The sequence below is a fragment of the Lacerta agilis genome, chromosome 1 (assembly GCF_009819535.1).
Source record: "Lacerta agilis isolate rLacAgi1 chromosome 1, rLacAgi1.pri, whole genome shotgun sequence".
Taxonomy (NCBI): Eukaryota; Metazoa; Chordata; class Lepidosauria; order Squamata; family Lacertidae; genus Lacerta; species Lacerta agilis.
The window spans coordinates 68,779,396-68,795,864 of NC_046312.1; the positions used below are offsets into that span (position 1 = coordinate 68,779,396).

The 16,469-nt window shown below is 42.6% G+C and overlaps 1 protein-coding gene across 1 annotated transcript in view; it reads left to right on the plus strand.

Annotated features, from left to right (window-relative positions):
• The window catches only part of INSC (INSC spindle orientation adaptor protein), a 123,785-nt gene extending 107,568 nt beyond the window's left edge, over positions 1–16,217 (plus strand). Inside the window, exons 10-13 of the mRNA XM_033153387.1 lie at positions 10,047–10,113; positions 10,215–10,370; positions 12,038–12,114; positions 15,639–16,217. Coding sequence (XP_033009278.1) covers positions 10,047–10,113; positions 10,215–10,370; positions 12,038–12,114; positions 15,639–15,767 — 429 coding nt within the window. The 3' untranslated portion in view covers positions 15,768–16,217. The remainder of the gene's footprint in view (positions 1–10,046; positions 10,114–10,214; positions 10,371–12,037; positions 12,115–15,638) is intronic.
• The last annotated feature ends 252 nt before the right edge of the window (positions 16,218–16,469 follow it).

Here is a 16,469-nt window from a genome sequence, read left to right on the forward strand (position 1 = left end):
GATCAGGGACAGAGAACCTGCAGCCCTTCAGATTGTTCTGGCCCGAAACTGCCTTCATGCCCAACCAATGGCCATAAGAACATAGTATAAGAATGTAAGACCATAATGGGCTCTTGAGCTCCTGAGTGGTGGATTCATGAACACGAAGAGGCAAACACCATGCAGGGTACAACAGGATTTATTTTGAGTTGCATATGCAAAGCAAAAGGCACAGGGCAAAAAAAGCCAGTCTGCGTACCAAGAGACTGGCGCGCGTTCTTCTTATAGATACAGCAGGAATTCGAAACTTAATTCATTACAAGCCCACGTGTTTTCGGGGAAATCAGGTGTTTTCTGGGAATCCGAAACTTGGCTCAGTGTTCACGTGTCTTCTGGGAGTTCGGCCTTCAAGCCTCCCAGAGCTCGCCCTCCTGTCTGAGAATGCAAAAGGGAGTTTGTTCTTGGCAAGCCTCCTACAAGGTAGCAACATAGAACCTAGCGCGTGAGTACACAGATCACTATTGTTTCAGTCTATCTATTTGCACCTGCAGTTGCCAATCAACAAGAAAGCATAACTTCAGTTAATTAGCAAGAAACTTAGAGAATACAGAAGCCTTAAAACAATATAACAATAATAGCAAAGGTTCATAAAATACCCTAACAAACTTCAATGGACTATCTAGCTGAATACTTAGAGTATGAAGCTCAATATTGGGAATACACTCTAGAGAGAAAGCTCTCCCCCTTTCTGGTATTGCAGACTGGGTGTTCAAGCTATTCTTAGCTCCTAAGACTTAAGCCATATTGTTCTTTGTCTAGCCCCAGGCAGTGTGCATTTGGTCTTATCTTCAACCTTGAGGCAGGCACTGGGCAGACTGCCCAGAGAGGCCCCTCTCTGTTCATCTCTTTACAGAGGCTTGTACAGAAATATATGAATATAGATATACACAATGCTGCAATAATACACAAATAAATATAGGCTAAAGAATATTTTTAAACAGGCTAAAGAAAAGCATTAAAAGGCATTTCACAACAGGGACTTGTCCCCTTCAAGAAGAGTCTGCTGGATCAGGCCCATTCTGTTCTCATAGTGGTCAATCAGATGCACATGGGAAACCCATAAGTAGGACCTGAGCATTACAGCACTCTGCCGCCCTCTGGTTTCCATGCTGGCTGGGGCCGATGGCAGCTGGAGTCTAGGAATTTCTTGAGGGCCACAGAAATCTAGAGATATGACAGTGATGGCCACCAACTTAGATAGCTTTAAAAGAGGATTATAGAAATTCATGAAGAATAAGCCTATCAGTGGCTACTAGCCATAATATCTATGATCTGCCTCCATGGTCGGAGGTAGTAATGCTTCTGAATAGTTACTGAGAAATGCAGGAGGGGAGAATTCTCTGGTGATCAGGGCCTGCTTCCAGGTTTCACACGGGCAATTGGCCTGATAGAGCAGGCTCTCCTTTTGTTCTTATGTAATGCTGGCAGGTTTTGCAAGAAAGGAGGTAATTTGGGAGGTCAGGTCCTGGGTAGCTACAAATACTCCTTCTACCACATATGTGGTAGCAGCTATGTGAATGGTTTGTAAAAAATACACAGAGCCCCCAATCCACACTTTGTCCTTGCTGCAGGCCTGATCAAGATCATTCTCCTCCTCACCTGCAATTTGCTTCCATTGGTGCAAATGGGAGCTTTTCTTTCCATGAAAATAGTTGAGTAGGCAGCACCTTATCCAAGGTGGAACATCAACAGGTGCCAAAGGGTTAAAGCAGTTGACTTGACTGCTGCTGTCTTGCAGCTGCTCTTTGCTTTTTTAAAGCTAGTCATGCAACTGCTAATTACATGGGAGAAATCCTGCCTGGTTTGGCCTTCAAAGAAGCCAGCTAGCTTGGGACGAGAACTTGTCCTGGAATAATTTGATCACCTCTATGGGTTCTCTGCACAGTATGGTGTAGGAAATATGATCAGTCACCTATATGACCCCTATTTGCTATTAATGTGATTCTTTATTCCCACAATTTAAAAACAAAAACAAAAAACGAATAAGTGTTCTGTTTGAAAGACCAAATCGGTCCATTCAGTAAAATGGATGGATTAGCCATGCCAGGCTCCAAATATATTGTAAGTTAGAATGATTAAAAGAGCAAATGGATAGAAATGACGTTTTTATCCAGTGAGTCATCTTGCCAAAAATGGAAGAGAGATAATTTAATTGAGATCAAATGTTATCCAGTATTTCCTCAAACACAGCAATGATGGCTTCTACAAAGATGATAAATTTAAATAAAGCAATTTTCCTAATAGAAAATGTACTGCAATTTGTGTTTTCTTTCTTTTTTGTGGCATCATTGCTGGCTTTTGTTAGATAATTTTCTCTGACACATGCAAGCTGTTCACTTCGGGAGGCATCCAGGTGGTGGGTGGACTAGGTCGGCCGGTCTAGTGCTTCACAGCCTGTGCCACAAATAAGGACACGTGGATTTAAGTCCGTTTCAATTCGCTTTTCTTCTCACGTGCATCTTCACGGTGTCCTTCAGCAGGCCTAAGCAGTACTGCTGCAGCTGGCTGGTGTACCTGCACCAATCCAACACCACTCTGCTCTGCACCCTCCCAAAGAGTAGCAATGACTCTGCTGTGGGAAGGCAGACTCTATAGTGGTCCCCCACCCTTTCCCCTGGCCTGGCTGCTCCTGCCTGAAAAGGAAGGTATTACAGTGCTTCTTTAAAAATGTTCCAATGTTTGCAAGTTATGGAAAAGGCACTGAGAACACCTCTACCTCCCTACCTGCATGTTTTTATGTTGTGAATCACCCTTAGGTCTATGGGTACCAGTATATGGTGGCATACACATTTTAACAATAAATACATATTTAACAAAGTCTGAGCTGCTTACACAAGGCTCCCTGTGATTTTCCAACCTGGCACTGATTAGTCTCACATCCACTGAGCTCCATCAGTGCCAAAACATTGGGTCTTGCCACACCATTCACTGCTATATGCCTTCTGTTATATAGTCTTGAAATGCTCATTGTGAAGTAAGTACTTCTGGTATATTTTTGAAGACTGGTCTCCCATCTTCTATATCCAGTCATTCTGAGCCAGTTGATGGTTGAAAACACACACACACACACACACACACACACACACACACACACACTTGTTTATAGGGTAATGGCTGGGTTGCAACTACCTAAGTGTTTCCAGGTAACGTGGGAGCAGTCTTGCCAAACCTGGCCATGGACTTCTTTGTAGGCCAAGGGTTGCAGGACACATCCCATACCTTTTCCACCAGAAAGCACACCAGTACTTAATGAGGGCAGATTTGGGTGCCTTTGGGCACCTCAGTTCGGAGCAGAGAGGTTGACACCTATACCAATAGAAGACTGCTGCTGTTGCCTACTGCCGCTGATAGCTCAAAGCACAATGGCTCTTAAAAGAAAGCTTCAGGATTGAGCCAAGTTTCTTTCTGAAAGAAAGAGCAAGTAGGAGTGAAACACCCTTTCTGCCCCAAAGAGAAGGGTGCTGGTTCTCTGAGGGCTTTACCAGCATCAAGGTAAAGAGTGCACCAAGCATTGCTCCAAAAACAACAACAACACAACAGATTGTCGAGAAAAGCAAGGGGTGGAAGAACATAAGAAGAGACCAGCTGCATCAGGTCAAAGCCAATCTAGTCCTGTTCTCACAGTGGTCCATCAGATGCCTATGGGTAGCCCACAGGCAGGACCTCTTGTAATTCCCAGCAACTGGTGTAAAAGGGAAGATGTTCCTTTAAAAAAAAAAGTAAACTTCAAAAGGCTGTCCTTGCATAAACCACCCTGCTGCACCTATCTATCTGAAATTTGGCAAGCTTCATCTCCCGCCACCCAAGACGTCATCCAGTTTTTGGGAAAGTTATAGGCACTTGGTGCTTGCCAAAACTAAAAAAAGAAGTTATAGCTGTTTGTTGAGTTTTCCATTATAGTTAATGGGGAGACATCCAAAGCATCAGAAAATGAAGTGAGGCAACGCAATGCCGTTCCGTGGCTCCAAACCAAAGCGGCCCCCTTTACAAAGTGGGTTCCAAAGCTGATATTTATTTAGGGCTCAATCAATTTATGGCTTTCTGGGACAACACACCAGCAGCTTGAATGGGGCCCAGAAGCAGATTCTTTTTTCTTTTCTTTCTTCTCTGCATACATCACAGTGTATCTATTGGCTAAAGTCGTCTTTGTTTCTCTGGAGCCTTTTGCACAATGCATCCTGGCATGTGTGACACAGTCATTTACGAAGTGACTGAGCACACATTTAGAAAACAACTTTGGAAGCATCGCTTATATAGCAAGAGGTGAGGTAATCGTTTTGTCTCTGTTAACAAAGCTGAATATGATGAATTGCAATAATTAAATTTCTCAAAATACTTAGGAAATTAAACAAGTGGCACAATTGCCAGTAATGGGTATAAAAATAAGAGCAGGGCAGAGTTTTGGAGCTGGGCTTTCATGAACTCTAGCAACACAGTTAAGGGTGGAGCTATCTAATGACTTTTGTCTGTGAATCCATAATAGTTTATTTCCATATTTTAAATAAAAGCGTTGATCTATGCTATATACACCCCTGTTTTGTTTACAAGAATTTAAGCGTTTTCAGGGCATAACAATTGAATCAAGACAAATGGCAGAAGTTATTCTTCTTGTGCTCCAAAAATGGGTGTGGGGGGGAGGATAAGGCACCCCCCCATGCTAACGCAGTCCCAATTTCCCTTCCCCTGTTGCTTCCACTCCCAGACCTTTGCATAGGGGACAGAAGAGCTAAAGGTGGAGGCTACACAGATTTGATGGGATGCATGTAGGTCCCTCCATGGGATTCAGAACCCTGCACAACTGGAATTCCTGGTAGATGGGTGAAGTGAATGTGCATATTTCCCCTCCAGACTTTCTTCACAAAAGTCTGGTGGTAGGGCTGGCGCGGCCAGAGCATGCAGCTCATCTCCTCCTCCTTCTCCCATTCATTCTTGGAATGCCTGGAGAGTAACTTCTGAAAGAACCTTTAGACAGCTGCAAAACATGCGTGACAAACCAATGCAGAGGAACCATCCTTCTGAGGATCCCATGGTATCAAATACCCTAGTCCAGATGTGCAGGAGTAGCATAGAAAAAGTGTCACTCTGAAGACCTAGCTAAATGTTGCACTTAATGCAGAGCACACACTTTTCTTTAATAATTTACTGGCATGGGGGACACACACCTCACTGGGAACTTTTGTCTGTCCCTTGAAGGTGTGGGAATGGGATTTTCATCCTGATGGCAACTGGAGAGGAAGAAATAAGCCAGGCTTCCTCAACCTTGGCCCTCCAGATGTTTTTGGCCTACAACTCCCATGATCCCTAGCTAGCAGGATCAGTGGTCAGGGATGATGGGAATTGTAGTCTCAAAACATCTGGAGGGCCAAGGTTGAGGGAGCCTGAAATAAGCTTTCCTGCCTACTGCAGTTCCAGTAACAATTGCCCTCCCCTCCTGTAATGAAATAAAGGAAACCAGAAAAGTAGATGCACACTAGCACATTAAAAATAACTTACAGCCACAGTTCAATCAATATAAATCATACATGCTGACATTTGAAGTTGTTCAGAGTGAATTATAGGATTAGGGCATCAGAAAGCTTGGGAACAGGGTTTTTCATCTTCGACACATTTTTCAGGTAAAGTAAATGCTTTACTTTGCTTCCAGTGTGCTCCCTTTAGAGTCTGCTAAAAAAGCCTCAGCCTATCAAAAACCCTGTCAGAATCCTGCGTTTTATTCAAACATGATCATTGAAGTCAAACGTTGATGATGCAAAAAGAATGCATTATGTTGTTTTTTTAAAAAAATTATGATATATTTTCCTATTTATTTGTTTTTAGAAGGATGCATATCAACATTGCATAATAGAAGCCTCGGAACTAATTTTGACGACTTGACTGGGTCACCACCTGGAGTCAAGGACCACATAGTGCATAGAAGCTTTTTTCCTGTCTCAGATGGAACCCTTTGTCTTTCTATAAATTACATGTTAAGATCAGTAACTGCTTTCCCGGTTTCCCCAAACCCTTGTATCTGTGATAGGAAGGTTGGACAAAACATTGCAAGTCTTCCTTAACTGGACTTTATGCAATTAACTGAAGTGAAATAAAATGTAGCGGGAAGCAATTTTGCTTGGCTAGATGATAATTAACCACTCATTTTAGCACTTCCATATTTATGTACTTTGCCACCTAGTGAAATGAACATAGGAACTTTTGTTTTAAGATTCATTTTTTTGCCATTCTTGTTAGTGATAGCAATAAAACTTATGAAAAGCTGTTTTCTTATGACTAATAAAATTTAATTAGCATAATGACTCCCAGCTCTGCTGTATGAGATGCTGACCATCAGAAAACGAGGGCACTAATTCTTAAAAAGGTGAGAGCATAGCGAGGGGAGGGGGAATGCCACTATATGTTGTTGCCAAATTTTATTCTCTACAAAATTAAGCTTTCTTCCCCCAAACACTCCAAGACAGTATTATAGTGCAATCCTATATGTGTCTACTCAAGGTAAGTCCCATTGAATTCATTGGGACTTGCTCCCATAGGTGCATTTAAGATTGCAGAGCTTCTTCTTTCCTTCCCAAAGAATGGTTTAAGCCAGCACTGTGAGGTTTGGGGGAGGGCGTCAAATGTTGGCCCTGCACAGGGCAGCATATTCCCAAGGCCCGCCCCTTCAGCAAGCTCCTCCCCTTTCTGCAAATGCTAACCAAGATAACATGAAAGAGAACTAAATGTGCACAGTACAAAAAAGGTAGTATTCGCAGATCACCTCTTTGAAGTGGTTATTTGCAGGGAAAGCCCATTGCTCAGTTGTTGAGCAGCTGCCTTGCATGTAGAATGTCTCAAGTTGAGTCCCCAGCATTTTTAGTTGGGGCTGGGAGAGATTCCCACCTGACCCTTGGAGAGCTGCTCAGTGTAGACAATACTGATCTAGATGGTCTGAGGCTCAGTATAAACTAGCTTCCTATGCTGCTGTTGTTTAAAAAATGCTGCCGCATGGAAGGAAGAACATTTTGTTCTTTTCACTGTCCCGCACCCTGGACTTAATAATATGGTTGTCCTAGGATACCAGATTGCTGGAATTTTTGCACTTCTGTTTATCGTACAACTATTGTGTAATTATTAAAAGTCATTCCACGAAGATGAATCAAAGCACTTGCCTATTTGTTTTTCTGCCAGCTTGTATTGCCTCTTATCTTATTTTATCTTATCTTATCCCTGCTTGCCTCTGTTTCTCACTGTATGTACTGTGTCTGCTGTCACTGGCAAAACTACTAATGGTTGTTAAGCACAATGCAGTTTAAATGTTCCGACCAGATAAGGAATTCTCAGGAACTATTAGACTGTAAAGTTGGACCCTATGTTGCAAGTTACTGATTTCCAGGCTTTATGAATATTGGGCATGTCTAGGATTGCCTCAACCTGGTAACTCATGACTGCTGTGTTTGAACGCAGGATTCTGGGGGGTTACGGACTACTGGTTTGGTTGAATATGCTAAATCTCAAGTTTGTGGTTTTAATTAAATGAGGTTTTGTACTGAATAAGTCTCATGTATGTAGCGGTAATTTGACCAATCTGTGCATTATGGTGGTCTTCTTAAAATTTAAACAAAATGTGGCACATCCCAGCACCATGATGACGACTGCTTGTCTTGCACATATAAAAAAATAGTTTGGGATAATTGGATAAGGGGCAACTGGAGCCATTGAGCTGATATAAATTTATCAGTCAAAAGACACAAATACACACACACACACACACACACACACACACACACACACACACACATTTCTAAGATTCAATCAAATAACTTGAAGGAGTGGAATAATTGGCATGTATTCAAATTGTCCTTAATTGAATTCTTCATCTTTTGCTTAGAAAGCTGCATGGGGTGCAGGCTCTCCATGGAGCAAGTAATTTTCATTAACAGGATATCATTTGGAACGAAGGGACACATGCCTGAAACACTGTTAATAATTAACATTGAATCAACACATAGATGTGTCTTGAGTTCCCATTTTTTCTGCCTGTCACTATTGGCATTTCATCAAGTCATTTGCATCCTAAGTGGGCCTGTTTATTCAGAGAGATGACACTGTGGCACTGCTGAAGGAGGCAGAAGACCTTTGTGACACACAACCCAAAACAAATATCCTTTGTTACTATAATGACCTAGTGAGAGCCAAATTGATGGCAACTTGGCTTCCTTAACTCTATCAGTGAGGTTTGTTTGTTTGAATACACAGAGTAGGGCCTCAAGCTATGTTATCCAAACATGTGCCTTTGCCCTACAATAGCATCGCCTGAGCCCCAACAAATGCTCTTGTGTTTCTGTGCATTTCATTATGTGCAATTCTCACACTTTCTAGTTTGTAAGGCACCTCCTTAGTTTAGCATTATTATTTTTAGCACAACAGTGCACTGCATAAAACACAGAAGTGCCACATTCCTTTATTGCTGGGCTTTTGTGGTGGGAGTTTCGAGAGGTGATGATCAAAGTTGGGTTTGTAGCTCTGTATCTGTGATGCAAGGCATCAGTTGATGTGGCATCCAAGTAAATCATACTACGGTTGGACCCACTGAAACCAAGGAACATAGTTAGCCATTGATTTCAAGGGGTCTACTGTGAGTATGAGTTATTTGAATACAACTCATAGAAGACACCGCAGTGATCATCTGGTTCAGCTCTGTGTTCAGTACAGGATCTGCAATCAGCTTTTCTACCATTTTCACCCATTAGTTGTACTCCTGCTTGGTTGTGGAAGTATCCTTCTGTTGTGTAGGGTTCTCACATCATCTGCACTGGCAAATCCCAGACATGAACACTTCTGCTGAATGGACAAAGAGATGCTCCCATGTGTCAAATCCTATGGGTTTATTGTGAATTCTTCAACCTCTACTTAGACTAGAGTCAAGGCCCTGCTGAAAGCGAGTCACTTTTGGCTTGCTGTGTCAGCTGGTCCAACGGGGATTGGTCAAAGACTTATGAAGAGACTAGAATGCATAACAGGTCATTAGGCATCTGGGGCAAGGTGCTATCTTCTTCTTCTTCTTCTTCTTCTTCTTCTTCTTCTTCTTCTTCTATCACTCATAGCCGAGTAAGATTGTCTTCCATAAACATGGTTTTAACAGTGAGTCCATAAGTGACTGTGGAGACCAATTCTGGATCCACACGTCCTTCCACAGGGAGGACATAGGTTTCCGGGCAGGAGTTGATCATGGTGAGGGTTTGCCAAGCATGCCTTTCTCCCTTTCATCCTGAGTTTGAGCATCTTCAAAACCCAAGACACCTTTGGTAAAGGCTGTTCTCCAATTGGAGCACTCACAGGCCTGTGCTTCCCAGTTGTCAGTGTTTATACTACATTATACAATGCAGTATAAGGTGCCATCAGTATGCTGATAACACTCAGCTCTGTTTCTCCATAATACTTAAATTGGGAGAGGCTGTGCAGACCTTGGACCAGTGCCTAGACACAATGGTGAGGTGGTTGAGGGAAAACAAACTGAGCTTGAATCCTGGCAAGACAGAGTGGTCCACATGTCCAAGAAGCTGGTCAGTTGCCTCCTACCCTGAATGGGGTTGCACTACTTGTGAAGGAACAGAATTGCAGCCAGGAAGTGCTTCTGGGTGCAGTTCTGTTACTGGAGGCCCAGGTTGTCTCAGTGGCTAGAAACATATTTTGCCAACTGCAACTGGTATAACAGTTACAGCCATTTCTGAACTGGAGTGCTTGGTCACAGCAGTTCAAGCACTGGTTTCTTTAAGGCTGGATTACTACAATGTGCTCTCTATGGGGTTTGTTATGGAAGCTTCAGCTAATACAGAGCACTGTTGGGAGGTGGAAATAATGATCATCATCTGGCTTCCCTTGAGCTACTGTGAAAAAGTGGCAATAAAAGATACCTCAGAAAATCGAAGGTGCTGATACTTAATTGGCAGCTTAGAAGGACATGTCTTAAATGCATGGTGATGAAAAGAGTTGTGAAATGTAATATTTCAAGTGGTTCTTTCTCTTTAATGTAGGTTGTGACGATATTAGCAAACATGTCTGTCCTGGACCAGTGTGCCTCAGAAATAATCCAAGGAAATGGTATGTAAACCATGCTGCATCCTTTTAAATTTCGTTTTTTTGCCCTGAATATTCTTACTACAGCCTGGGATGCTTATCAACAGTGTTTCACTCCTTTGTAGGTGTTCAAGTTTTAATGGAAATGCTGTTTGAGAAATCGCCATCTGGGAATTCACCAGAAGTAGCTGCTTGCGAACGAGTTCAGCAAAAAGCCGCGGTTACGCTCGCCCGGCTGAGTCGTGATCCCGAAGTGGCACATGCAGCCATAAACCTTAGTTGTAAGAATTTTAATGCTTAACATTCTGGCACTGTATAAAATATGCAAAATGCTGCATCCGTCAAAGTGAGGAAGCAGCTGCTTTGATTGTCAAAGTGGTCTCACTTATCTGCTCTCAGTATACCCTCTTATCAGCTGTGCTACATCAGAGGGCCAGTCCATTTGCTACTGTTTAGGCTTCTCCCCCCCCCCAATCCATACAGGATTTCCATCCTTCTGTATGGACTCAATTCTGAAACAGTCTGCATCTGTATGTCTTCAGCAGTACTGTACAGATCGCCCCTCCCATGTTGCTCATTGCATTACAACTTCAGGGGTCAGTTTGCCTGACTACAGTTTACAACCAGAATCCGTTCTGAAGGTCAGTTTGTAAACCGAAACCGGTTGTAACCCAAGGCGCGCTTTTGCCAATGGGGCCTCCCCCCCAAAATTGTTTGTAATCCAAAAAAAGGTTTCAAACCGGGACACGCACTTCCGGGTTTGACATGTTTGTAATCCAAAATATATGCAAACCAAGACGTATGCAAAACAAGGTACCACTGTACTTCAATGGATGTTTAGTTTGCACGGAAAAAAGTCTGGTTGTGAAGGCGGAATGAAGCACAATTGGGTGTGTGAAGGGCAATTCACACAACTGTTGCAGAATTAGTTTTTTTTTTTTTTTTGCCTGCTAACCCAAATGAACAAAACAGGTTGCAACACTGTTCCGAAAGCTTAATCCTGCAGACAGTAGACGTTGCACATCTTCAACTGGCCCTAAGCAGGGACCTGACATGTGTACTACTGTTAAATGATTTCCATGATCACAGCTGGTGCATATATCAATTTTTCTTCATTTTTGAATCTCTTAATATGACAGCATTTACTTTTAAAGCATTTTCTGCTTTCCAAACAATGCACCTTACATGGGACTTTGTTAGTCCCCCAAAACACAGGTGATTATTTTTATAGTATTTATCAGAAAACAGTAAGAGGTGGGAAATCTTTTTCAACCTGAGGACCATGTTCCCTTCTGGGGGCTCCATAGCAATGGTGGGTGTTGTGAAAGTGGGTTTGGCCACACCATTCTCCATCTTCCATCCAGAAAAGCAAGAGATATATCAGTTCAAGGACACATTCTGGCCTGGGGAAAAAAACACCAGAGGAGGGTGCTGGGTGGCAATAATGGTGTGGTTTATGGAGGGGTGTGTTCTGTTCAGAGTCCTGAGGGCCATATAGAGATGGTGGAGGCCACATTTGACTCTCAGGCAGAAATTACCACCCTTGCTCTAGAGTCATTCAGTGATACCAGTGGGGTCTTCCAGATGTGGGAAAACGGTGAGGACTGGGGGGGGGGCGATTCTGTACTTTTCTAATAGAATAATGATAGAGAGAACTAAGGCGACATTCCCAAAATTACAGAGACACACTGGTCGTGAAAACAGAACTGTGAGTGCTTTCTGAGTGACACTTGTACAGTTCGCTGCTAAACTGATACATCACATTTCAGCTCTTTATAATACACACAAGGGAGGTTCCTTTCTTGTTTTCTAGCATCACTTTTTACTGAATTCATCATCATTTTCACTGAAACGGATAAATCTGGAAAGTATATCGCACTGATGCAATGTTGAGAAGTGTGGTGATTTGAAATTACTCACTTTTCAATGTTCTTTTCGAAATATATAGGTATTCCACGCCTCATAGAACTTTGCAGGTCTCCTACGAAACGAAATAACAGTGATTCTGTTCTTGTTGCATGTTTGGTAAGTGCGTTTAATTATTTTCCTTTAGCTTTCCCATGGGCTTTCTATACACTGAAAATATATTCAGCACAGTAGGATGTGTTTCGTAGTCTCTCTCATATCTAAAGAGCATATTAGAGCTTTCTTTTGTTGCTGGTTAGTATAAATTTCTAGAGAAATATTGCTTCAAAATCCTCTTGTTCCATGCCAAAATCCACACCCTGTGAGTTGATATACATAGAACACTTAATATATGTTTCCCCCCAGTTCATTTATATGGAAGAGGCAGCCCCGAACACACTTTCCTTTTCATATGTTGCTTCCTCTGTTGAAGTGGAGAAGCCTCTTTTGGCAGGAGACCTTCAGAGTTCCTGTGTCCTTAAGGGATCACCTGGTTTGGTTATTTAGTTTTCTTTAAAGGGTGCTACTACTAAAGAGTAAGTCCCATTGAACCCAGTAGATAACCCGCATAGCGTTGTAGGAGATAAAGTAAATGTGGCTTTGCAGATTTGTGAACCATCCTGTGATTGTGAACCACTCTGAGATCTACGGAGAAAGGGTGGTGTACAAAATTCTTTATTATTATTATTATTATTATTATTATTATTATTATTATTATTATTATTAGCAAAGTCTGTGCTTAAACAGTGAGCAAACATTAACACTCCAACAGCTGTGGCTATGGAAGAAGCAAGACCCTCTTGGAGTGTTAATGCTGTGAACTCTTCTGCTGTAGCTGTTGATTTACTTGAACTGAGAACTTTGTGAAACCCAAGAACAAAGAACCATGCAGGTTCTTTGTTCTCCTTAATGGCCCACCACCCAGGCAAACATCTAGTCTATATTTTAACACTTGCTGGGCCCAGGGGTTAGAAGGGTCTCAACAAGCAGCCTGCTCCCCCCTGCAACTCATAACACTCTAATAGGTGCCAGTAAGCAAGTGTATACAAGCTTTACTATGATCTAGGTCTCTTCTGTTCCCGATACTACTGTGTTGTGTACAAATCTGCCTCCAGGATGTTACCAGAAACAGGGTTTTCAATGTTTCAATGTACTGAGGCTTGTTAGTCTGGAATCATTTTTTATTTTCATTGCAGAGGCAGTTAGCTTCTAAGATTTTTTAAATTATTTTTTAAGATTATCAGGTTGCCATAAGCAATGCTCAGAATTTTGTGACCTCCCATCTGATGACACAATAAAGTAATTTCCATAATAGGCACATTGTTTTTTTAATGTTGATAAGTGGACAATATTTCTTTGTGCAACTGAGTTTTGCACTCATATTTCTGTCCCCAAATGGTTGGAAATCATGTGATTTACTCTTTGAAATAATGGTAATGCTTACATACACCAATCAGGATGGAAGCAGCTATAGGCTAAGTGCTGGGCAGAGACAATTCCCATGTCAATTTTAAGTCTGAACAGTTTTAAGTAGGGAGATGAAGTGGCTTGCCTGAGGTCACACTATAAATCTTCACAGGACTCGAGAGCAGAATGAAGACTGACCCTCAAAGTGCTTCACTGGCACAAACCCCATAGAAGTGAATGTGTCCTTTGCCAGCAAAGGGATTTCAGGGTCTTCAGGAAGGGATGCTTTCAGAGAGCTTGGTTTTAAGCAGTCCTTTTAAAGCACAGATTCAGTTTAGTTTATTCGGTGGAAACTAGCAGATTCCCCTACCAAAATTAAGCCACAATATCAAAGCAAGGGACACAGGGTCAGGGTCTGAATGCACAATCTCACTCAATAGAAGCCTCAATGAGACTTAGTCTAATGTTGTTCCATGCACCACCAAAAGCAATTTGTTAGCAAGGTTGGTTCAGAGACGTATTTGGGCAGTGTGGACAGTCTCCCCACACAGGACACCGAACCAAGGCAGGCACAAAATGATGATGATGATGCCTATATTAATACAGGTACCTACTCAAAGTTAGGCCACGGTCAGATGGGCAAGTGAGTTGCCGCAACTATGACATAGTGCACTGGAGAGCCCATTAAGAAGATCCATTAAGAAAGCAACTGTACCAGAAGGAATTATTGAGAAAATAAGAAACATTTTGTCCTTTCTCAGGGCACCATATTACCAAAGTCCACTCCTGGTTAGTTTAGTTTAGTTTAGTTGTTTTGTTTTGTTTTTAAATAAGAAATTTAGCAGAGACCTAGTTTTCTTTTCAATCACCCATATTACAGCCGTGCTGAAATATCAGAAGCATGGATTTTGTGCTTCGAGCCCTAAACCCCCCCCCCAATGGAAATAAAGACAAAGTGACTCAGAATTCAATTTAAATGTTAATGGGCAAATTTTGGCCACAACTTTAATGAAAAATTACACAAGTGTGACTGGTATTGGCTTAGGCATTGGTATCAAACTATATCTGGCTCCTGCCCACCTTGCAGGAAGCCTGGAAGGGTAAACAACCAGCAGAGGGAGCTCCATCAGTGCATATTGACTGGTGCCCACCCCTGGAGTCCCCAGGTCCTGGCATGGCCCTTACCCCTCTCGGGCTTTGGACGAGATCCAGACCCCCCAGATTCCTTTAACGGAATACCCTTTAATTGGAGGGGCAGGTGATGGCTGGACCTCCCCTCCCCACATTCCCTTAAACCAATGCCTAACCTCCAAACCTTACAAAGTTGTGACGATTGCTAAGGAGTAGGCAAAAACCAAGTGGCCACAGCCAATCTGCCACCATGGACAAAAATCCTACTCGGCCGCTGTTCCAAAACAGACGACCAACCGAAGTCCAAAGAAAGTCCATAGACCTAATTAATGTGTGGGCGGGTGGGTGTTCGGCAGCGCGAAGCAAGAGGAGCTCCCCACATTGTGCTGCCGTGTATATAAGCCCCCAACCCCAAACCTTGCCACGCTGCTGATTGGCTAAAGGCCACTGGCAGCCATGGCACCGCCGGCAAGCCCCGCCCCAAGCCCCGCCCCCAAGCCAGTTGGGGGAAATGTTCCAGGGCCGAGCACAACATGGCCCCTCTGTTAGGAGGATCCACCTTACAAGAAAAGAGAGAGAAAAGTGTGTGCTTTTAACACCACAGTCCTATACATGCCTATTCTGAGTTTGACGGGGTTTACTCCCACAGAAGTACATGACATTGCAACCTAAATGTTAAAGATTGCAGATATCCTTAGGATGGGAGCATCGGGAAGCATCAGGTTAATTAGGCACACACAAACGAACATGGGAACATAAAAGATTAAACTTTTGTCGGCAGGAATGCTGTCATTTAATAATGTTGCCCATTCTGATACCTGTACACCTGAACATGTAAATCAGTTCTAGAATGTTGATTTGCTATTTGAGGTATGTGGCCACACACACACACACACACAATGTGTGACTCCAAACTGCTTTTCAAGTATACAAATAAGTAACTGTATTGAATCAATAACATCACTATGATAGTGTCAATCAGTTAATGCTCAAGGGGATTTCTGCTGAACCTCAGCTCAATAGTCATTCTAAACAAGTGATGTTTCTCTAGCATTGCATGAAGCCATATTTTTATTCTAAAGCCATATTGCTGCATTTTCTTTCAGGCAGCCTTGCGGCGACTTGCTGTTATCAGCCCTGATGGCCTTCAAGAGTCAGATTTCCAGCAGTTGGTCAAGCCCAGGCTTGTGGATTCCTTCCTGCTCTGTACCAACATGGAAGAAAGCTTTGTATGAACAAACCACAAATATAACCCAGAATAGGAAATAGTGTTACATAGGGCAATGTAGCTAAAATGTTATTTATGATTAATTTATTTCAAGTGCTAAAAAATCAGCATAGGGAAAAAAACGAGACCTGCTGGATCAGACGAAAGATCTGGCTAGTCCAGTATCCTGTTCTTGCAGTGGCCAACCAGATGCCTGCGAAAAGCCGGCAAGCGGACACAGTACAACAGCCCTCTTCCCATTTGTAAACTGGTATTCCAAGGCATCCTGCCTCCAATATCAGAGGTAGTTCCCACTCAGAACCTTAGGCTCCATAAATTTTTCTAATTTCTTGTGGGAGCAAATTTCATACTTCAGCTACCCCTTTCACATTACTTGGGTAAGCCAAGGTATTATGAGAGAGGGAAAGAAACATCTCTCTATCCACTTTCTCTACACCTCACATAATTTAACACACTCCTATCATGCCTATCTTTACTCACCCCCCCCCCCAAAAAAAAACATGAGAAGGCCCCAAATGTTGAATTGTGTCATAGGGTAGTTGTTCCAGCTCCTTGATTATTTGCTTGCCCTTTTCTACACCTTCTACATCAGCAGCCATGGACCAGATTAGGCCCCCTCCTCAACTTGTTTTCCTCAAGTTTATTGCTCACCTGCCCCACAACTGCTGTCATATATGGGACCAGAAAAGGCGTGACCGCAAAGGAGCAA